This window comes from Molothrus aeneus, chromosome 1 (assembly GCF_037042795.1).
Source record: "Molothrus aeneus isolate 106 chromosome 1, BPBGC_Maene_1.0, whole genome shotgun sequence".
NCBI lineage: Eukaryota > Metazoa > Chordata > Aves > Passeriformes > Icteridae > Molothrus > Molothrus aeneus.
The window spans coordinates 52544930-52570079 of NC_089646.1; the positions used below are offsets into that span (position 1 = coordinate 52544930).

Consider the following 25150-nt stretch of genomic DNA (forward strand, 5'->3'; position numbering starts at 1 on the left):
GCTTTTTTTTGGTTTTTTAACTTACGTTTACAGTTGTTTGCAATTATAAAGTTATACAACCAGGTAGAAAGTTTACTACATTTATCTTCTTTCTGTCCCCAAACCCACAATGAATGAATCTCCCACCCACATATTTCCTCCACTTTTTTTGCCATTGCTGTGGGCAATATTTAAAAGAAACCTGCAATTAGAGAGATCCTCAGTCATATATATACAGGTCACTGACATTTGGTTCATACCCAAGCTTGATGTGAATGCAGATGCCACTCATCAAAAGGACAGTTATGCCATGGATAACAAATGACCTCAACTATCTAAATTAAACAACAGTACTAGCACAGGGACAAAGTTACTTTCAAAGCATTCTTGGTATTCTGTCTGATTACCTGTCCTTGTTCAAAACAAAGGGAGAACTGTCTTCACATTGGTCTACTTATGTTTCCTTTCAGTGTTCTGAAATAAGAGCTGTTCAAGTACTTGAGTTTTGTTTTCAGTTGGAAAGGTCATCTGGGGTGTGTGGCAAAATGAATCTGTACACTTTTTTCAATAAGGAAAAAGGGAAAGAGGCGGGTTACAGGGAAGGAGGGAAATTAAAGTTTACCGCATATTCATTTTTGAATTTGCAAAAGTCTCAGATGAGTTATAGAAAAAGTATAATTAGTAAAAGAGTAACAGTCTAAGAACCTACAGAATCTAATTCTCTTTTGAAAAAGAAAAGCGATGACTACTTACATATAATATGTAGGATATAATCCTTCAAAGTACCAGCAATGCTTTTTGGCCTCTGTACACTACAAAGAAAGAAAAATATGGTATTAATATTTACATAGGATGATTTATAGCTATAAACACAAGCCTGAAGTATTTATAAATACTGTGACTCCGAGCAGTTAGGAGAGGTTTATATTCCCAAAGATTTCCCAATCCAGATACGCACAGCAAGCAGGAAGTCAGTTCACGTAAATGGCAGCGTGTCCTGCCAGGATTCAGATCCCTCACACAGGACTTTGTCTGCGGGGCCCCACCAGCTTCCCGCAGTTCCCAACAAAGTCAGTACATTTGGCACAGACCCAGGATCCAGCTGCATGTGTTCCCTGGCAGAGCTGCTGCCTTAAAACCACGGACAACTTTAGAGCCCATGGCGGTCATAGCCCCTTACATGACATCCAAGGCACAAAGCAATGTGATGATACTACACATACGACTGCACAGTAAATTCAAGTTACAGGGAATTATTCATCTTTCTGGATGTGTGTGGCATGTGGAGCCAGGCTCAGGAAGGAGCAGAATGGAGAACCATCTCTCCCATCTCCTCTTCCTAGAGCTTGGAAATGTCTCAAGTGTTCATTAAAGCAGTGGGGAAAGGAAACTGTTTTCTGCAGCTCAGGGGTATTGTTCTCTTTTGCAGATTGCCAGTGTATCCCTGCTAAAGGATGGGGACAGGCATTTCCTCAGCACGTGTGTGCCAGCGACGTGAGAAGTGCTCATCCTTATGGGCACTGCTTGAGCACAGGCGGCAGCTTGGAACAATAGCAGCCCCTAATAAAGAAAACCAGATGTCAAGCTCAAACACTACACAATGCACCAAATATTTCAGTGTATCCCACTGACATCACTAGCACAAAATACCATCTTCACTGCAGACACAGCTCCAGCAGCTCCCCTGCAAGCTGTATCATCACAATGCCCAATCACTCATGGGCAGGGCATTGTGGGACACCCACTTGCAGAGCTGTGAGGAATATCTGGGGTTTTAGCAACAATTCCCTCTGCTCCTCACACCTGACACCTGACAACAGAGAGCCCTTGGCACACTGCCAGCGTTTGGATCATTCTTCATGTTCACTTGGCAGCTCACCTTTAAATAATAGCTCGTTTAAGTTTATTAGCCTTCCCAAATCCCAGAATACTAAATGAATCCAGTTAAGACAAAGACAAAGTGGTTTTAGATCCTTGAGTCTCATTCTCCATGAATAAAAAAGGCTGCAAACTCTTTAATGAGTGTCTGATGAGCTAAATCACAGACAGATCAATTACAGCCTGTGAAGACAAACTGCTATGGATTAAATTGTTAGAAGTGGTACAGGAGATTGGGGGAGGAGGAGGAGAGGAGAAGAAGATGCTTTTGAAGCATGTGTTGAGGCCTTTCTCCAGTAACACAACAGGCTCACACCAGTCTTCGAGATGCACAAGCTTTAGTTTATGCGGGAAGGACCAGTCCTCTTTCCCTGGGATAAACACAGCAAAAACTTTATTCCCCTCTCAAACTGATGCCACGGCTCAGGCAGTATATTCAGGAGGACTCTTTTGCTTCTACTGAAGCAAGTGGTGTTCAAAGATCCATCTCTGCATTCACTCTATTCCCTCTTTGTTCCCCTCCTTCAATGTTTCCAACTTTTTAACCCTTCCTTCCAAATATTTTCACCATCCAGCTGTTTCCTCTTACTCTAAAATTAGAAATATGTCAAGTTTCTCTCCATAACACCATGCAAACCTACATGCATCAAAAAACCCAGTAGGCATGCTGCCAAGTCACTGAAAAATACTTTGGCTCTTCACCTTTGATGGCTGTAGATCAGCAGACATTGGCTAAAATCCAGTGTCTGCAGGTCACCCCCCTGGGAAGCCTCATTTCAGAGTACAGCTTGGGGTGGTGCTGCCATTAAATGTTTTTCCTTCCTGCTTCTCGGCCAGTATGAGTCACCATTTACCTCAACAGCCTTGAAGCCTTTTGTCAGTCTCAAGCATTTTAATTGATGTTTTCCCAGAAATGTTTCTGAGCACGTGGAGCCTGCACACCCTTTGTAAGTGTAAAGCAGACATTTATTTATATTCAGCACTCTCCCCCCATATTTTAATCTGCTTCACAAGTTCTAAAATTAATTGGGAAGATTCCACCTTCCAACATCTCCCTAACTGTAGGATTTCTGTTTCTGCCTCTAAATAATTCTCTTTTTCAGATGGCCAATATGCTTACTGCTGCCACAAGAAAGGCTCCAGCCTGGGAAAGTTCCTTCCATCTTACCGGGCTTAGATACCTGCTCTAAACATCCTTTGGTGTCCAGATTTAGTTTTAAATTGGCCCTGGAAGAGCAGGCACCAATCCCAGTTATGCCTTTTTTTAATATCACAGTGCTACAAACACTGCATGGCAGTTATTCAGCTCTCCTACATGGGAATCAGGCAAAAAAATCCAGTGGACCTCAAATGTGAGCAGCAGAGCCAAATCTGATGCACATGACATGTCAGACAGATTTACATGCACAAGGGCAAAGCGCTGAGCTCCCTGCTCTGTTAAACTCCCACCCATCTCCATGGCAACTCTACTCCAGGAAAGCCTGACACAAAGCAGGCGGCTACTAACCACCCTCTCTACTGCTGGTTAGCAGACTTTGCAGGAATTGCTGCTGAGAGTAAGTGGAGAATGTCACTGCTGCTAAGGATTTGAGTGCCTTTAGCACTCAGGCCCCAGAGAGATGAACGGGGGTCAGGGTACAGATTAGCTTTTCCCACCCCACATCCATCCTCTGAAGAAGGCTATGATAATCCGCCACTTGCCAACACCCAAATTATTCTTCTGAGTGGTATTGGCCTCAAGAGCTAAGCTGGTGGAGAGCCACGCAAGAGTAAGAGGAGACATATACCATCAGCATCAGGCTCTCAGCCTTTGGAGAGCCATGTCCTTGTAGCTGTTGGAGACTATTAAATCCTCAAGAAAGCACAGCTGGCAGGAACTCGCTGCAGCCCACAAACCAGAGGCAAAGGGAAGATGAGTCATATTGCTGCCATACAATAGGACCTCACACATCAGGAGGGGTGCCCACTCTGCCAGCTCCCATATGAAGACAGGCTGTATCTCAGACTTTCTAACAAGCATTCATTCATGTATTTTAAAAGCCATTTACCCATTCACTAATAGCCAAAACAGAGTGTCTACGGTTATGTAACTAAGATTAGATACAGCCCTACTGATACTTCCAGCTTTTCTAGGGAAAGGATTACTGCACATTTCTCTTACAACATTCTCCCTTCTATGCCCTTTAAGAATTTGGCACAGCTATAAAATATAAATATGAGAGTACATTCATTTTTAAAACAAATTATGCAGGTCTAATTAGGTGTGCATATGTAATCTTTAGAGAATTAATGGTATGTGAATTAGCCAGATGCTTGAATACATTCCTTAAGTTTGCAAAGAAAAGGAGAGAAAGAGAAAAAACACAAGACTTGCTTTTTTGTTCGTCTGATTTTAAATAAATCAGCATCTGTCTTGTAGCCTGTTTTCTCTGCAAGAGTGTAGCAATGTGAATTGCAAGCTGTCCTTTTCTGTGGCCTCTAAATTATTTCAGATTTCCTTTTAAAAAGGACACCTGCTTCCTGCCACAAATTGATATTGCAAATGTTACAGCTGCTAGTAAAAACAATGAGAAATAGGAGTTCCTAAAACATTATCCAAAGACTGGTTTTGATCACACCATAAAATACAGAACACAAAATACATATGTATGCACAAGGTGTGGAGGATGCTAGAGCAGGCAGGCTGCTCACTGAATGTCAGGTGGTACTCCACAGATAGGCTTTGCAGGATTTGCAGAAATACTATCTCTAGCAGGAATATCCTTCACATTGCACATCATTATCTCTCAGCCCACAGGACAACAAAAAGAAAATAGATCTGATCAATTAATTAGTCTTTGTAATCAAGGGATTAACAGCAGGGCCTTCAGTGGAGGTTTGGAAATTAGTAACAAAAAAGTAAAGCCCCATGTGCATATTCCAGCATGAGAACAGTCCATTTCTGTTATGGGCACCAATGGAAAAAGCAGCCTGCTGTGGACAGCCATGCCATGGAGGGCAGATGGAGAGTGATTGCTATCTGTATGCTGAAGGGACATCCAGAGAGAATTGGTGACATCTGCTCAAAGCCAGATTCTGTAGGAGGCTGTTATCAGTCACAAGGCCGATGAAAACCTATCAGTTACCAGCAACTGAGGGTGAGCCTTTCTCTTCCATTATGTATTACACTTATAAAGATCCAAGGTAAATTCAGAAGAACAAAACCAGGTATTTAACAGTGACCTGGTATTCTGGGGTGACCTGCTTAGTGGCTGTAACCTGCCACTTAGCTGGGTACATGTTATACCTTATTAGGGTTCAAGATGATCCATCGACATGCCAGTCCTGTGGCTGCAGCCTCGGAGGCTCTGCTCGGATTAATACACAGATGAACAGGAAGAAAGAGCTAGAAGTATCTTTGACAAATATAATGCTAGAAGTATCTTGTTGTTTCTGAGCATCACACAGTCTTATTCCAACAGCCAGAACTCTGTCTTCCATACTGCTGATCAAACTAAAATCTGAAAAAATGGGAAGGACAACACCTTTCTCACCATAGGGCCCCGCAGCATCTGAGAAACAACTATCTATACCTGATGCCTCTCTTACAGAAGGCCATTTGCAAAATTTAGCTCTTCCCTGGTTTTATTGGTCACTGCATGGGGCAAATACTTGATGAAGCCCAGACAAAATGAAGATAAAGTCTACGATGCAACTCCAGACTAAATAAGCAGTTCCAGAAGGCACATTATTGGCAATGAATCACAATGTTTTATGGGATCTGACCTTTAAAACTGCATCAGTTTTCAGAACACTATCCCTTTCAGTGCCTAGACAAGAGCTGGATGCATTATGAGATACAAGCTGGGCTGTATCAGAAGAAACTTGTGTGCTGAAAGTTTGAAAGACTGTTTGTGCAGACACAGGAATACGAGGCATCCTGTTCTTCTATTGCCTAGAAAAGGGCAAACTATCCATTAAAGTAAGAGACAGCATATCCTGAATCTGGAAAGTGCAGCCTAAGGGTGAAAATAGTTTGCTAGAGAAAACACATTTTGTTTTAGCCTTGCCTGAATCCATCAAAATTAATCCCTACTTCTTCCCTGGTGATGCTAACAGCTGAGGGTGAAAGCTGCCCATCTGCAAAACTATTCCAAGACACTGAGCTAGCAAGCCATGTTACCAGTGATTTCAACATATACCCTTGTTGCAAAAGACAGGAGCAACTTTTTACTAAAACTCGGGATTATGTTAAAGCATTTTTATTTAATGAAGTAATGAGAACACATCAGGAAGCTCTTGTATAAAAGGATGCCAATCCTTTATCAAGCTTTCCCTCCCATTTAACAGTAAACAGAACAAATACTATTTCAGCTATACATCTCTTTCACCAACACCAAAATTACAAAGTCAAATAACTCACAGTATAAATAATGATTTTCATAAATTTCATAAGGAAATTAAATGGTTTTGGTTAAGACAATTGCTTTTAGTTAGACTTTTTGTCTGTTCTCTAAGAAAGAAGGAATATTTCTGATAGTAGGATTCATAAAAGAAACAACTTTTCCACCTTGAATTAATCAGAGTGTGTTTTGCAACAGCAAAAATTTCAGCACAAGCATCTAATTCTTATTAGTTCTTGTGCTGTTCAGAGCACATGTATTAATTATCATATTTTTATTTCGAATTAATATGAGTTTGACATTAGATAGCTTCCCATCAAAAAGCATTATTTTACATTTAGATCTATTAACCTTTCCCAGGGAGGAAATACAAATATCCCTTGTGTTCCATTTTACCATTTCACTTCAGGAACCTGACTAATTTATTTGTTTAATTTTCTTTCCTTTTTTTTTTTTTTTGCCATTATGGAGCAAATTGCAAATGCGCTTCAGTCCCAGAACAATACAATTTCAATTGAATATAATTCCTTCATCCATATACAAGGGAAAAAGGCAGAAATAAAAGGCAAAGCAAGGCACCCATATTTTTCAGAGCCCACGCTAGGGAGGGTGCGGGGCGGGCGCTCAGCACCGCGGACAGCGTCCTCCCTCCCGGCAGTGCCCCGGTGCTGCTGCACCTTCCCGCAGCCCGGCCGGGGCAACGATCACCTGTACCAAACCTCACCCACACACATCACCTCTCACAGCTCTCAGCTCCCTCTCCGTTCTCACCTACACCTGCTAACAGTAGCCACACCTACCAATTATCTCTTTGCATGTGGGAGCACTTCTATGAGAAATTAATAAGCACAACTACCATAGAATCACGGAACACCGCAACTTGGAAGGGCCCCATAAAAATCATTCAGTCCAGGTCCCTGTTCCTCACAGGATTATCTAACATTACACCATATAGCTGAGAGCATCATCCAGATGCTCCTTGAACTCTGACAGGCTTGGTGCCACAATCACTTCCCTGGATAGGCTGTTCCAGTGATCTTCGCAGCAAGGAACTTTTTCCTAATGTCCAGTCTGAACTTCTGCCAATGCAAATTCATTCCACCCCCTCACGTCTTGCTGCTGGTCACCAGAGAGAGATTAGCACTTCCCATCCACTACCCCTCTTGAGGAAGTTATAGATTTCCATGAGATCACCCCTCAGCCTTCTTTTCTCCACACTCCACCAAACCAGTGATCCCAGTTGCCTCTCACTACGTCCTGCCCGCAAGGTCTTTCACCACCTCAGGCACCCTCCTCTTGATGCTCTCCAATAATTTTATGTTTTTCGAATATTGTGGCACCCAAAACTGCACACGGGACTCCAGGTGGAACCACACCTTCCAATGCAGTGTAGAGCAGGATATTGGACCAGCTTCCCTTGACCAGCTGGCACTGCTGTGCTTGATGCATCCAGGACACAGCTGGCCCTTTTGGCTTCCAGGGCATACTGCTGACTCATATCCAACTTCACATCAACCCAAACCATCATCAGACTGCCTTGGATGGAACAGCTGTACTCAGTCTCTTTCAGACTGTTTGGAAAGCATAGTTATGACAGTTGTCATAGTTGTGTGAAATAGCCAGCTCAGTTCTACATCAGAATGTCAAACCAGATGCTTACAAAAGTGCAAAGAGAGCCTCAATATCAGAGAAGTATAGGACTTGCTTTACCTTCTTTCTTTCATTTCTACACTCATGAATGCAGCAATAATTGCACAAACATAAAAGGTGGGGAGTGGGTGTATTTAAACCTTCCTGGTGGAATTGACCTTGCACTGAAAGTCCTAATGTTAGATCCGCAAGAAAGCATGAGCCATGTCACATACTGAAGGCATTTTCACCCAAGAAAAGCAAAACAGACTTAACATTCCACTGGAGTCTCTGCAGCTTCCAGGGGGTAGTGGCAGACTTTTTTTGTTCCAACTGCAAGGAAACAGATGTAATATTTTCCCAACTTAACTTGCAGAGGCTGATCCATTCCAAATGGTACTGGACAGCTTCCACAGCTCCAAAATTGAATTTAGCTTCTGCAATTATTCTTTTTCCTTTCATATGTGCATGAGAAATAAAATCAAGGGTACTATTATTTGCATTCTTTAACTACAGAACAAGTCAAGTCACACCATAAAACAACCCACAAAGTAGGGTGCATGGGAGGAAGGGATCACTTGTCAGGAACTGAAAGGAAGACCATGCCAAGAGTGAGGACATCACTGTTTCCACCCTCAGTCTCTTTAAAAATGAAACAAACCTAAATGAAATTTTTCAACCTTCATGAAATTTTTTGGTGATACAATGTTTTTACTTTTATGCCTCTAATGAGCACCATGAACACAGACACCAACCAGCTTTCCTTTGCCTAAGAACTGGATGCTTGGTTCATCTCCAGCCTCCACCCTGAATAGGCACTTCCTGCTGGAGGGAACTTATGATATTCAGGGTACTACTAAGGGAAAAGTCTAGTTTTAGGTTTCCCCAATTTTTATCTAAAACGACGCCAGTCCATGCTGAACTGGCAAATTTGCCTGTTTCCTACATGCATTTCGTTCTTCCACTTTACCACCCCAAGAATGAAAACAGCCCTTAAATTACCTAGTACTTAAATCCTCAGGGGTTGTCTTTCATCTACCAAACTAGTACAACCAAAGTAAAGAAAGACTGAGGAAAAGAAGATGAATTCAGACTCAATTTTCTTAGTCATCTGCAGTGCAGACAAGATCGAGGCACTTAAAAGCACCTACAGATGCTGGTCAGTTAAGTTATGACAGCCCTTCAAAGGATGCAGGATTTCTTGGATGGTCCCTAGGACATAGGACAGCTGCCTTGGGAGTTCCCAGGCTCTGTTCTGCTGATGTTATGCAGCCCCCATGTGCTCATTTGTCCCACAGAGAGAGACAGCACGAGCTGAGAGGACAGAGTGCAGCTGCATAATCACGGCAACTCTTGCTCTCCACCCTAATACCCTTTTTTTTCATTCTTGACATTTAATCCGGGGATGCACACCTTCCTCAGATCCTTCTTATGAGGAGTTATTGGAAAACAAAACATTTTTTTTATTCAACTAAGACTCTTATCTTTCCAGTTTTCTGAGGTATTTATTCCAAAACTGCAAATACTGGATCAAGAAATGCTTTGTGCTTAGAAGTCCTGAAAACATCTGTAACACTGAAGACACCAAATCCCCAGCCTCAAAAAAAAAGAAAAAAAAGATGCAGAATCCATGAGCAATCACACACCCAGTGGTGCAGGGAACAAAAGAAATCAATAATAATGAAATATTATCTAAGTACTATTCCTATAACCTGGAAGGTAAGAAATGCCAAGGCAAGTTCTCACCTTGAAGAGGTTATTCTAGAACCCCATCATATTTAGTGTTGGATTGTTTTTAGGAGCATCTGTTAATTTTTAATCAGATTACACACGTCATGTGTATATTAAATTAGTAAGCATTTGAACACAGTGGAGATTAAAGAGGTTACCTTGGAAACATTCTGATATTTGAAAAGCAGTTTCTAAAAACCCCTGGCACATGAGAATCCAGGTATTTCTTTGAGAAGAAGCATCTATTTGAATGCTTTGTTGGGGAAGCTTCATACTTGGTCAACTCCCAACTGCTTAGCAGTGAAGTCAATTATTACCTACACACTTACAATAACAGCCATCATTACTGTGTCCTTCACGCCCTCACAAGGCCACTCAGTCTCTCAAGGGGAAAGCAACGATGTATAATTGATTGTACAGGTCCAATCTGGTTTAATGACCACACTGGGACTAGAGAAACAGTTCTAAAGGAAACTTTAGTTCATTTGTTCCAGCTACATTAGACTAACTACCTTGCAGTAAATGCTGATACTTAGATAGCAACACAGTAAAGGCAGGCATGGTCTGGTCTGCAAGGCTGGCTCACCAAACAGGGCTGTCATACAATCATCTCCATGTCACAGTCCAGAAACCCATTTGCTCTGGGATTCAGTTACTGGAACACTGGGAGGAGTTTATGGGCTTGGGTTCATCCAGGCTAATAATCACATTTTTCTATTCTTGCACACAGTCTCTTAAAGTTCCTACTGATCAGCAGCAAACATATCTCTGTCTCAAGCCAAAACCCTCCTCACAGGAAGAAACAGCACAAGAGTTAACTCAATGTAATTTGTACTTGTTTAACACGTCAATTCAAGCTTTTTGGGAGATGCTGTACTCTAAGTCTACTTACGAGGTAGACTGAAACATCAATGTCTTTTAATTTAAAATAAGAACCTAAATGGACTCCTCTTCAGACAGTCCAATATACACTACCATAGCAATAGCATATGATTATTAAATTCCAGTGAGACAAATCTAACAGCTGTACCCCAGAACTACTTATTTGAGCAGGAAGAAATACTAAGCATTTGTCCTTGAAGTATTTCCTGTTAAAGGACTAAAATAGCAAATAAAGAGATAATCCTTTCAGGCAAGTAACAATGACTACTGATGGTAAAGCATTCTTCCAAACAAAGTAACTTCCTACATAAGACCTTAATATTTGCTTTTCTTTTATTAGGAGCCTGAATGTACCTAAACAAAAATCTACAATGTGCCAGACTGTCTAATTTCAACATAAACCACTAAGAATGTGACAAAGCTCTTCATTTAAACCAAAAGAACACAAGCTTCGGCATTCTTCTAAATGGATCATTTCCTTGCTTTGAGTTATGACCCGAGTTTTATCGCACTCAAAATAGCTTCCTGGAAGAAGAAAAAAATATATATATTCTTAAGATGACTGTTTAGAAAGAGATACTGGATACACATAACCAGACAAATTTGCACAACATCTTTGGTTATGTATAGAAGCCACAACTTGGGTCTCACTTCCTTTCACCCCTCAAACCACTCCCTTCACAACTTGATGAAGGACATGCAGGATGTGGGTAGCTTTTTACATGCCTCCTCTCATTGTTAATCAGTGCATGCCCCTCGTTCAAACATCTGTCCATATACACGGATTTTTCTGGGACACCATCAGTCTTTCAGCTTCCATTAATAACAGTTAAAATGCAAATGCCCTAGTTATCACTGCCAGACCTCTTGCTACCACCCTTGTGGTCTGTGCTTCATGTGATGCTTTTATTTTTTCCAGCTTGCAGATGATAGATCATATTTGTGTGTTGGGAAGTTACTTGAAAAGACATAAAAAAATTTCGGAATGCTGCAGTGAACTCTGCTCTTTCCTTTGACACAGAAAACACAGACATCAAAAATCTTCTTTCTTACTGAGGTTATTTCCTCCCAAGAAATATCTGAGGTTACCTCAGGGATGTTCTGCAACTGAGAAGTGCAAGAGTAAGATGAGGTATAAATGAAACATTCGCTCTTCTTTAACACATGGCCTGCACTCCAAAAAAGCTCAAGATCCTTGCCTGGAGGTATTGCTATGGATGGATAATAGCATGAGATATGGCCATAAATGTTTAATTTATAAACCTAGCAGCTAGAAAATTATTCATCTAGACTGAAAGTGCTGAGGATTTTAATAGTGCCTGCCCACACTAAGAGATGGAAATAGCACCAAGAGCTCAGACATGAGCACAGACACACTTGCATATTTTGGTCAGTGTTGATAATGTTGCATAAACTGAACTTTCGGAGAAAATTTAATCCCTGTGCATGTAGTGGGCAATTCCAGAGATTTCAAGGGCATTGCTTCTGCTTTCACAGGATATGGCTTGGCTTGCTGCCCCTCTCTTCACAGGCCTGCCAGCTGCTTTTCCAAGTGCTGGGTTCATCTCAGTGGGGAAACAGCACTGCAGTACAAAGGCGTTAATGCTCCCACATTTCTCCAGGGCAATTTTGCTCAGGCAAAGGCGCCTTTATACTGTAACTACAAAAGCAAACTTGTGGATGAGAGAAAGAAAGAATGGAGCAGCAGGGCAGAGAAGCGAGGAAGACAATGACATGCCCACGAAAACCAGAAAAATATGAAGTGGAATAAAATCTAGGGCTAACTGGAATAAATGGCACTGACTGAGCCACAGCCAAACCTTCTTCCCAGCATGTTTCCCAATAGGGTTCAGAGGACAGAAACCAACAGGGTGGCAGCCAAAGAAATCACAGAGGTAGTCCCTGAATTACTGGCCGCTATATAGGAATGACAACATCTTGCAAAGGTACTGATAAAGGGACAACTCCACTGGCTTTGTCATTTTTATACTACAGACAGATACCTGGTGCACCTCTCCTCCATGCAAGGCAGCAGTTCCAATTTTTCACCTACAACCAAGTTTTGTACCTTGAGCCCTTTCTGACACAAAAGCATGACACCATGAATTAGCTACATCTCCTTGTGCAAGCCCAGGGAAGAAATCTTCTTATGATCTTCCTACAGTACGAGGCAAAAAAAAAAATGAATCCGTTTTTGTAGTAGTGTGCTTACTCTCTAATTTGGGAAAGGAAAAGCCTAGCACCTCACCATTGAGAGGTTGCTTGCCTTTGGCTCATGCTTGCCATTGTTCTTTTTCAATGAGAAGATGAAAACTTCTAATAGCTTAGATGCAAGGGTGCTAACCCATGTCAATAAAGCCACTTTCATCTAAAATAGCAGAAATTTTCACCAGTTTAGAGACTCCCAAATCAGACACCAGATACTGAATAAGGCTGAGTCCTTCAAATATGTCAATAGGGCTCCATATACAAAGAAGATTTCTTACTATTCATGGTGGACCCATGTTAGGGGGAACAGGTTTAGCTCTCCCCTAAAATTTTAAATTACTGAATATGAACAGCAAACCATCGCCTTTATTAATTTCCACTCAAATCCAGAAATATACCAACCCATATTCAACACTTTTAAAGGAATGCCTATGAATACCCATAGTGGTATGCAGTTTTCTAAAATGATGTCCAGCCCAATGAAAAGATCTCTGGCCATGAGTTAGGTCACATAACCAGAGCAAAGAACTGGACCACCTCTCTCTTCAGTTAAAGGGAAAAAATACATTCTTGCTAAATTGCTTTTCAAATAAAGAAACAATGCACTCATGTCTGGTTCCTACAGTTGCTCTAAGGAGCATTTTCTTGAACTTTCAGAAGACTAAGGCTCTGCCTTGTCATTCCTGCCACATGATCATGAGACTTATGGGAAGAAATTCAAGCCACTGGACTCTTGAAGGATACTTAAGAAATCCTGTTTAACAATTATCCTCTAAAGCTTTCCTAGCTTGACTTCAGGGCCTCATCCAAGCCCACCAAACGGAGTGGCTTTTGGGGATTGAGGCTTATATCTCTGACTAGGAGCATAAAACATAAATAAAATGGAAAATTGCTGGCAGCAATCTTTTCTAAAGCCTAAGACAGATGCTATTAGTAGCAGGACTTTTAAAGGAGAGGGCTGACTGTGGAAAGTGCCAATTACCATACACTAAGGTGCCACTAAAGTCCTCAGAAATTCATAGCAGCAACCACACAAGGGGCCCACACAACACCAAGAAAACTGCTAGGCAACCCTTGTTACTATTTGTTTTATGGATGCTTTTGTTAGGCACTGCCTTTTTTTAAATTAAAAACAAAAAATCAGCCTCTTGGGGGATCTATTTTCCTTTCCTCTTCTGACTTCAGCACAAACACACTAGAAAAATCAGAGCCACAGTACAAATAAAAATAGCTGAAGAACTTGCAGCTGTTGTTAATTTCCAAAATATTCAACGTTGCCTGTTTAATGATGGAACAATATGCTCCAGTTTCAGTCCTGGCACAAGGCTATCTGAGCAGCAGGCAGATAGTTTAGCTGATGTGAATGCCAAAGGCAAGTCAACGACTACAGCAAGTAGAGAAATGGAAAGAGGACACGATGTAAACCACTGCATGTCCACACCAAACATTTTCTCCAGCTTTTTGTTTCTCATTTGATGCTATTAGCTGACTCCCCAGCTGGATAGACTAGGCTTGCAGACTTACTAGCATGCTTAGCAGGAAAAAAATGTGCCTAATAAAAATTCATGAAGTGGAGAACATTTTTACAGCTGAAGAGCTGATTTTTCTATTTTAAGTATAGGGTGTTTCTGGTGTGAAATAATTTACACAGGGAAGCTTTGCTCACTTATCTCCCTGAATGAACCAACTTGTGTATGGCCTGGATGAGTGGATTTCCCAAATTTCATACAGAACAAAGCAATAAAGTACTCGGTATTTGTAGAAGAAAAGAAATTAAACAAAACATGCCTCTTAAGCTTGGCAAGGAGAATCTAAATACTAAAACCACTGAAGTCAGATGCAGCAGAAATGCTTTCTTAGTTACACCTCTTGAAGCTCTGCCCTCAGTTGCTAAGCATCTTCTCATGCATACCCACTCACAAACCAGACTGAGCAGAATTAGTAAAGAGACAATGCCTATAAATTCACACACAACAGCAATGAAGTACAAAAGAAAAATTAAGACTTTATGGCCAGAGCATTTAGGAGTTAATATCTAGTGGAAAAAAAAGAAATTATTCTCCTCTTGTTAAGAGCTCACTGATAGAGAAAAATTTAAAACGTGGTAAGTTACAGTTTTAAAAGAGGGAGAAAATAGAAATTTTAAGTAAGTCAAAGCTTGTAACATTGCCAAGAGCCCTCTATTATGCTCAGATATGGTTTTAATCTACTCAAGGGAGGTAATAAAAAGGCCCCAACAATCCACCCTTGACCCAACAATCACAAAAGCAAAGGCTCAATCCAACACTCTAAAGATCAGAGACTTGGGTTCAGGTAGTTCTATATAAATAAACTGCCCAGCGAATGTGAAGAAAGTGGGGAAGAAAATGGACTGGTTGGGTTGAAAAGCAGACATAAATAATAGTTTCACACATAGCCCCATGCCTTCCTGCAGGTAAAGAATGAGATTAGCTTAAATCCTGTTTAAAAAGGCAATTGACAGCACAGATGTGGCAAAGCCATCATTGCTGAGCACTGTGGTGGTTTGCAGGGGTCCCAGGATGAGGGAAGAGACGAGAATCTGACTCCATGTTTCAGAAGGCTGATTTATTATTTTATGATATATATTATATTAAAACTATACTAAAAGAATAGAAGAAAGGATTTCATTAGAAGGCTAGCAAGGAAAGAAGTGGAATCAAAACGAAAGCTCGTGACTCTCAGAGAGTCTGAGACAGCTGGACTGTGATTGGCCATTAATTAGAAACAACCAACATGGACCAATCACAGATCCACCTGTTGCATTCCACAGCAGCAGATAATAATTGTTTACATTTTGTTCCTGAGGCCTCTCAGCTTCTCAGGAGAAAAAACCTAACAAAAGGATTTTTCATAAAACATGTCTGTGACAGAGCAGCTGAAGGCAGGCAGAGCAGGCCCTCAGGGCCAGCAGCACTGTGCTCCTGCCCTCAGCCCAGGTGCAGAGGAGCAACCAGCTGGATTTGGTGAAGTCTTCTGCAAAGGGACAAAGCAATGGTGAGAGCTATGGAGAACCTGTTGGATAGAGCTTGGTGTCCAGCTGTTCCCCAGGCTTTTGAGCTCTCCCTGACTTCATCCTGCACATAGAAAGTGTCCCTCCTGATCCCTTCCCCCTGCTGTTTAACAGAGCAAAGCCATATCCCTCTGGTGCCCACAGAGACAGCAGTGACACAGCTGAACTCATTATTCATGTTAGATACTTGCTCTGGCTGTCCACAGCTCAGTCCCTGCACGTATGGCTGCTCCTGTGACAGATGATATTTGCACATAATAGGTCACATCACAGGACAGTAAATGCATCAAGGCATACAGGCACCTATCCAGCCAGGAACAGACCTGCCAGGATATAGTCCCCAGCCATAAAAGACAGAGCCTTCATTGTTTGAAGCAGGAGTGGCTACTCAGAGGTCCTTGATAGGGATCATTCACTGTATATTCTCTGAGAAGGTATCAGCTTCCTGACATATTTAATTTTCTCTAAAAAGAAAGAAACTAGATCATAGAAGTGATTTTATTCAGCTTTTAAATCTAGTCTTAAAGCTACCAACAGAGTGAGCAACCACCTGGCCACAGAGGAATTGCAAAACTAGATAAAATTAGGGAAACTGAGGAAACCTCCAGAAACAGAATCACACACCTGGCACCACAGCAATGCTCATGCACACAGTGCAACACAAAGGTGATGTGTGGAATGGGTGAAACAAGACCCTGTTCATCACTGACAAACCACTTAATACAGAGGGTTTGGAAGGAGAACTTAGCTGGCATTACACCAATATGAACATGCACAAGTAGTGCTTGCAGGACAGTTTGGAAACCTAGGGGCCAGAGGATGTGCTTCACACTTCAAGCCTCGTCCAGCCAGAAGCTTCCAGTGAGATTTCAGGGCTTGCCATTACATCACATTACATAGCCCTTTAGGTTACCACTAAAGGGCTAACTGTGTTTTCTTTTGAGTAGCGGGAGAAGTGGCAGGGAAAAAAAAAACAGGAAAGAAAACACACCTCACTGCAGGGGAAAAGCCAAAATGAAACCCTACATCCAGAACGACTAGATCTGTGAGATGATTCAATGACTTATTCCAGGCACATCCATATAGACTGCTCATAGAACAGTACAACGTCCATTTAAACAAGAAGAAAAGAAACAAAACATCATCAGTTGAAATCTTTCACTTTGAAACTGAAATCAGCAAGGCTTTGCAGTGATATCTTTTGAAATCCTTTAATGTTTTTGTGTTGGCTTTCCATAACTCTCTTCAAAGAGAATGAAATATCAAACTTTTTTGTCTGCAACCATGAGACTACAAAGCTCCCTGCTCATTTGTTAGAGTAAGCATAACCCCTTGACTCTAACAGCTGATCTTGGCAGTGGAAAGGAATATCACCAATGTGAGACTGACAAATAAATGGCAAAGATTACTAAAAATAACAAACCCACAATGCACCAAGACACTAAAAATGATCATTGGGAAATTCTTGTTCTATTTCAGATCAGCTCTTCAAATTTAAGTCTAGCTATCACAGTAAAGGCATTCTTAATGGGTTAGAAACATCTGCTTTAAACCAGAACAGATACCAGGAGACTGGAAATAACAAACATTCTTCAGAGTATAATAGAAGAAATATAAAGATCCATCAAAAGAAGAAAGAAGAGAAGCACATGATGCCAGGACATCAGACTGTGAACTCTCAGATTGCAGACAATGATACTGATGAACATAAATGAATCAAAGAATAATTAAATTTAAAAAATATATACATGCAACCACATCCATCTAGATGACTGGGAGATGTGCTACAGGGACAGTGAAACAAATCCTAAGAGAGAAACAATATCTGGACAAGCAAGAAAGGTGATGATGCTGTGCTGTTCACCCACTTCTGCAAAAGCAGAGAGATGGAAAGAAAAAGTCCATATGAACTTAATAAGTGCTCCCCTGGCTTACAGGGGCACAGAAAGAAGCCTCAGCTCCCTTATTAGATTTAATGCACAACTACCAGAACATAGCACAAAACAGAGGGTTATTAATCTTTTCCGAGCTCTGTTTTAGGAAAATTTAATCCTCTCTCCTGTCCTCTCACTGTCCCTGAGGTCATCTACATCCCTATTCCAGCATCTGTCTTGTTCTAGCTGACACTACATTTTAACATTGCTTCAGTTGACCAGAGGTTGTGGGGAGCACCCATACTCAGTGTACACCTTAGGAAAGTTTGAAGTGCTGAGAGCTCTTCCTGGAAAAGAATGATCATGACATCTTTAAATTCAACAAGTAAAATTAAAAAGGAAGAGTTTTTGTTTTCAGCTTTAAAGAAGGAAAACAAAGGAAGAGAATGCAAAGAGGGAACCAAAGCTCTCAGAATCTTGTACTCCTTTTGCAGAGGTCTCAGGCAAAGCCTAAGCATAAAGCACCCAGAAAAAGGGTGTCAGCAGAGCAGAGGTCTTCTGACTTGCCCATCTGTGAGGTTTACCATTCAATGGAAAGTGCCAGGGTGCAGCCACCCTCACAGATAGCTGTGTCTGAAACCAGATCACTGTCTGCCCATGCAGGTACCCAAACGTGAGCACTGCTTTTGTTTATCTGACGCAGCAAAACACTAGAGGATAATATATAAGCAGATGGTACTAGTTTATGTCTGTTGAAGGTTGGTAGGTAGTTTTACAGATTCTGCATACTTTGAAATACACAGTATAACAACTGTATAGGCATCCTTGAAGGCACACTTTACAAACCTTAGGTGAATAGAAGGCTCACAGGATTTTTGCTGTTGATGTTGTTGCTCAGTACCAAAAGCTCCATGTGTTGGGTCGCATGAGATGCTCCTTTTCCCAACCCCCACAACCAGTGAGATAACCAGAGACATTCTAGCAGAGACATCCTGAGGCTCCTTTGGGCCCCATGGGAAAGACTCCTGCTTTTCAAAGCCAACATACCATACCTGGCACATGGGGCATAGTGCTGCAAATACATAATTTGCTAGCATTGCAGGGAGAGAGCTTAGGAGGCAGCCAGATGAGCCAGTCTCATGCATAAAATGCAAAACTCATCAGAACTCTGGGCTTGCAAGCTAACTGGGAAGCTCCTCTGGTGCCTCAGCAGCTGCCAGCATTGCTGGAAACACTGCAAAGGATATTTACAGAAGACAAAGCCAGAATGTAAAACAAATTATGAGAAAGTGCCGACTCCTCAACCTCAAACAAAGAGCTCACAGCAGCCAGTGTGCATATGAGTGGCTTTCTGGATTCACTGGCACTTGGTTGACTTCTTTTCAGAGCAAATTTTTGGATTTGTCACTGCCGTTTTCTTTTGTCAAGAGCCAGTAATATTGTTTTGCTAATGGTTTATGCAGGAGTACTGGAGCCAGCAGCTTGCACACTGGTTGCTTTTATTGGTCTATTTAAATGAAATGAAGCTGATACTAAAGCTTTTATAATCATTTAGGTTACTTCATTATGAGTTCAGCGCAGAAAAGCAACCAATGGTGTGTTACACAACTGAGCAGGCAAAGTACATCTGCCCCTCACTCTAAAGGAGAAATCCATATGGACTGAAGGAAAAATCAACAGTGGGAAAGTTGGTTCTCCAGAGTTTCTGCTGGTAGACAGCTGCTTGCTGTTCTTAGCACCACAGAAAAAAAAATAAAAGGGAAATAAATTCACCAGAAGTAGAGTTTGACAGAAAGTATGCCAGGATGACTGCTATTGCACAAAAGATTTATATTGGCTGCATCCAGAAGCCCACATCAGGAACCAGGACATGGCTGCACAATCACTACACAGAAAAGGAATAGGGAGTATCAAAGTATGAAACAAAAGACACAACAGAAAGCAAGATGCAAAGAGGGGGTAAAAACAAACAATGAAGCAATATTTCTTGTCCTGACAGCAACTGGTCTTGATACAGCCCCTTAACTGCTGCCATGTTTTGCATTCATGGCAGGGAGTCCATGGCAGGAGCTGCAGATAAACAAGGGAGGAAACTGCAGGTGTTTACTGAAAGCCTCCCCCAGTGTTTGGGAAAAAGGCAGGATGAAGGAGGCTTATCAAGAATTTCACAGATTTATTTGAAGGCTAGGTTGGATTTAGGAAGAAAACACTAGGAACAGGACAATAGTACACAGACGCAAAAAGTCTTGTTTTGACTTCCTATTTATATTTTCATCCAAGGAGCAAAGCAAGACCATCTTACAGCATCATGAACATCAAGGAAACCATCAGATGTATCAAGGAATCTCACACCAGTTTCTTTTGCAAACATCCGAACTAAACTGTTCATGTCCCTGTGTTTCTGCAAGTCTTCCTTGGAGCGTAGAGTCAAGAAATACCATGTGCCCACAGTAATTGCATTAGCCTTGCATGCCTACAAATATTTTTATTTGGGATTTCATTCTCAACAAGTCACTGCTCACATTCCTACAAGAATAGCAAATTTTATTTTTAATTTTTTTTTTACATTCTGTCTACACTGACAGGTTTGCAACTTGATTTTCTGGCTCCACGTAAATGGAACATTATTTTAGCATCAGGCTATTATGACATAATAATTTCTCCTTTTTTTTAAGCTCTATTAACTGACATTCTTGAATTTGTAGAACAATTTTGAAGAAACCAAGGAACTAAGAAAAGAGTTGGTGGTATGAAGCTATTTTCTATTCATAACAAAACAAAAAGAGTATGTGTACCCATGGTTCAAATTCTCAGAAGAATTTGGAGCTGTGACTGAACCAAGATTACTGTGCTTGAATTTCACATGCCATCAATTCAACTAGCTCAGGTCTAAGAAACAGCATTAAGCCACTCTTCATTGATGTAATATAAAAAGCGCAGATCACCAACTCTTTCTCAAAAAAATTACTAGTCATACATCAGCGAAATGTAGTAACACTAAAATGTACAAAGACCTATGTAAACCAGGCTGCATGCATTTGAATTGAAAAAGAAAGGGCAAATCAGAGAAGCAACATGTCTCTGAGAAAGCAGCACCCAAAGTCCTTATGGTTTTCCATGAGGAACATTAAAATCATGTGCATATGATTTATCAAAAAGCCTCTGTGTTGATGAACAAACTTAAGAGTTACTATAGGTTCACACCTGGAGCTCACCTGAAAAAAAACAACCAACCCACCAGGTAAGATCCATAGCAGCTGAACTTTGACTTGCAGTATTTAATGTAAAACACACTCAAGCATTAGCTGTTAACAGCCCAACTGTGTAATCTCACTGCTACAACACAGAACAAAGCATACAATCCAGTTCCTTCACCAGCAGTTTGAGTCCAGACAACCAAATTAATGTTCAAAAGGATCAATCAATTTTCTTTATTTACAGCCATACTGGAATGGATGAAAATGACATGGATATGAATATTAACAATCTGCAGACCATTTTCAGTTCCACCCGCATCTCACCACTCCGACCACAGTAGCACTACTGGGATAACAGGATTAGATAAGGAAGGCAAAATGCAGAGTAGAATGTGTTTTGAGGATTTTCCATTAATCTCTGACTCTCCATATACATCCACAAGTGGTCAAATTTGCCTACCATCTCAAGGGCAGAGCACAATTAAGAGACACCAATAGCTTGGAAGTCCCAACTTCACCTCGTGGCCTATGTCTTGGCATGGGTGGCTTTGCCATCTCTCAGTCCAGCTGTGGCACTAAGAGATGTTTGTGATATACCATAAAGGCATCAGGGGCTCAGAAAACCCAACAGCCACCAAACATCAAATTGTACTCCTTCAACAACACAGGCTAAAAGACAGAAAAGATGACCAATACCTCATCCTGAGTCCCTCCCAAACTCCCACACTCACTCCCCACCTCAAACATAACAAAATAAATTCTACTTTCTCTCCTTTGTCTACAACAAAGTTTCATAGGATATGAAACTGAGCCTCTTATATGAAAATCTACTCAGCTTACTGGAAGAGGACCCAGAACAGATATTGGCCATGCTGTTTGTTACACAAGAAGACACCACCACAGCAGTGGCAGGACAGCTACATGGAACAAAATTTAATCCTAAATAATAGCTACAAACCACGTAATAAAACTTCCATTATGTAACACTGCTCTGAAGAGCCAGCTGTGATGATGAGCAGCCTTTACGCCCATACTGCAGAAGGGAGCTGAGCATTGGCTGCAGAAGCAGGACGTGTATTCCAACTGTCTTCTGATAGCTGCACTTATCCACACTCCTTCAGGCTAAAATCTGTCCATCTCCTCCTACAGGTACACTCCAGCAAGCCTCTGAGCACTGAATTTTGAAAATTCAACTAGACTAGTTTCTCTCAGAGGAGGTGAGCACATAATAATTTCCCCCTTAGCCAGCCCCATCAAAAGCAGTAAAGCTTCAGGAGGCACAAGTCAATACATGCTTTTCTGGTAGGTTTCATGCTCTTTAGCTCTCTGTGTTGAAAAGTCCTTTACTCCACTAATAACTCCTTGCAGAATAAGGGCAACCAAAAGTCAGTAGCACTACTGGAATCCAACTCAAACCAACGAGTTACTTTCCTTACAGTTCCTTAAAAGCTTAGAAATTAAAATTGGCTGTATTTTAAAGATCAGTTGGAGCTCTTTTTCCATACAGGAGGTGAATCCTGAATTTTCAGCAGATTCTAGTCACCAATTTCTCCCCTATTTTAAAGTGCATTACTTAGTTCTTATTTCTGCTTTCCAAGAAGTGCTTGTAGCTAGAAATCAGACGTACAGGGAGGGAAAACTACAATGAATAATCAAATGGAGCAGTTGCCTTTCAAGAAGGGTTTAAAAGGTTTGGGAGCCTTCAACTTGGAAAACAGATGCCTGGGTGATGAGGAAAAGCAAGGTTGAATGCACAGCTAAATGAGGCTAAGTACAGAACTATTATTTGCCAAGCCTTTAACAATAGTTTCAATGAGTGTCCCTTATCCTAGCAGGAAATTCATTTAAGAAGTACTTTTTTACACAGCACACAGACAAAATCTGAAATCTGTTGCTGCAGGAAACTGCAGAGGATGACAGATTCAAAAAGAACTAGACAAATCCATGGAAGGCAGATCCAAACCAGTAATTAAACCCAATAAAATGGGAGCTCCACCCTAATATCTCTGATCCAAGTGGTCCATATGTTGGGGAGGCATGAGAGGAATGGACCTCAGACAGTGGGCAGTCTTGTGGCCCTTCCTGGCACAGCACCTGCCACCATCCAAGACAGAGTACAGACACAGACAGACACCTGTCTCACCCATCTGATTACTTTCAGTCTTGCAGACACTCATATTTCTGAATATACAATTACCAAGAGCTCAATTAATAAATGGTGTGAACAGAACAATATTTTGGTCTGTAACTGAAGGTGAACGAGGCAAAAGCTTTAATTAAGGTGCAAGAAGAAACATCCTTATAAAGGAGGACAACAGAATCCTTTTTTAAAAGTCCTCAAATAAATACTTGCATTCTTTCAGCAGAATAAATTCAGGACACTAAAGAGATTTTCAATCTTGCTAATCTTGACAAAGGTTTTTGAAATAAAACCAGCATGGCAGCAATATAACTTTTTTCCTATTTCATATTAAATAAATGAAATATTCATCATTCTGTATAATCACCACTTAATTGAGTTTTAACCACTACCACATATCTGGGGGCAAGCATGAAATATTAATTACCTAAAACCTACACAAGATCTATAAAACATTTCAGACACATGATCTCTGACCTTACAGAGTTTAAGAAGCAAACCAATCAATCTATCAAAACACCTTCTCCAAGTTCATACATGGAAAAGTTATGCAGTATTCAATACTCCATTAAATATTCAGACTTCCTCTGTATAGCTGCAGCCAAAGAATGCAAATCCCCTGATTCTGTAGATTTATAAAACCATAAACAACCACTAAGATCATTTAATGCCTGCAAGACATAGACCATACAATCAAACACAAAACCATGACAAGTAGGAAGAGCACCTCCTCTCACCCCTGCAAATGCCCCACTGAACTTTATGGCCTGAGAGCTGGCTAAATGAGGATTCAGAAAGGTGTTCCATTTTGACCAACACGTCCCAAAGAGCAAGCATGGATGGGTCTGTATGGTAGTTTACTGAGGGTGCTTTTCCTGAAAGCATCATGAAAAAATGTGCTGAGTTTGGATGGGGTAGAGTTAATTTTCTTCACAGGAGCTAGTTTGGATTTGTGTTGGAAACAGTGTTGATACCATAGGGATGTTTTAGTTATTGCTGAGCTGTGCTTACACTGCCTCAAATGACCTTTTCTGCTTCTTGTACCACCATGCCCGTGAAGAAGCCTGAGGATGCACAAAAAGTTGGGAAGATACAGTCAAGACTGTCTAAAGGGATATTCCATGTCATACAGAGTCATGATGAGCATATAAAGCTGGGGGAAGAAGGAGAGGGGGATGTTCAGAGTGATGACGGTTATCTTCCCACATAACCACTATGTGTGATGGAGCCCTGACTTCCTGGGGATGGCTGAACACCTGCCAGCCCACAGGAAGCTGTGAATGTATTCCTCATTTTGCTCTGTTTGTGTGCACAACCTTTGGTTCAACAGCTTTTACCTCAACCCATGCTTTTTTCTGACTTCTACCACTGATTCCCTTCCCCATTCCACTGGGTGAGAGTGACGAAGAGACTGTGTGGTGCCTTGTTGCTGGCTGGAGTTAAACCACAGCCAGTTTTGGTTAGCAGCCTGGGGGTTGAACATTTGGAGATAGCAACAGGTTAGACTGAAAGGGGCTAGATGGAATTCTAGATAAAATTATTGCTGTTGGGCCATTAATCAGCAGGACCCTGTGCCTCACAACTTGCTTGCCTTACTGTATGCCAGGGTCTGGTGCTCGTAACTGGCTGCTCCTTGCTCTCACTGCTTCCTGTACTGCTGTGCTCTTATCATCTCACTCTGCTGTGCCTGGAACATCCTGATAACAGTGGTCATGCGCCTGGGCTGGCAGATGACCAGAGCATCGCTGCTGTGCTGGACAGGCTGGAATTCCAGTGTGACCCCAGTCAAAGGGATTGTCACCTGTGGATGAGTCCACACCGGAGCAGAACTCTCCAGAGCACCTGTGGTTGCAGATAAGCCCATGCCAGAGCAGGTACTGGGCTGTGCTTATGTCTGGGCTGCAGCAGGTGTATCTCCACAGGGATTGTGGCCAACGGATAAAAGGCCATGCTGGAACTGGCACATCTCAAAGCAACTTTGCCCATGTCCATGCTACAGCACATACACCCTGGCTCATAGATAAGGCTCCACTTGGAGCAAGTACAACCCTAAGGAATTGCAGTCTGTGGATAAATCCAAGCTGCAGCAGGTCAAGTTCATTGCACTACTAAACCCAAGGTCTGGTCCAAAGTGACCAGAATTATGTTATGGGAATTACAACAGCAGAAACCCCCGGAACCAACAGAGGACAAACCTTACAAGAAGCAGTGCAAATGCA

The 25150-nt window shown here is 41.5% G+C and overlaps 1 protein-coding gene across 1 annotated transcript in view; it reads right to left on the reverse strand.

The window, feature by feature from the left end:
* Positions 1 to 25150, reverse strand: part of VOPP1 (VOPP1 WW domain binding protein) — a 62292-nt gene that overhangs the window by 17270 nt on the left and 19872 nt on the right. The window contains exon 2 of the mRNA XM_066557143.1: positions 733 to 791. Coding sequence (XP_066413240.1) covers positions 733 to 791 — 59 coding nt within the window. The remainder of the gene's footprint in view (positions 1 to 732; positions 792 to 25150) is intronic.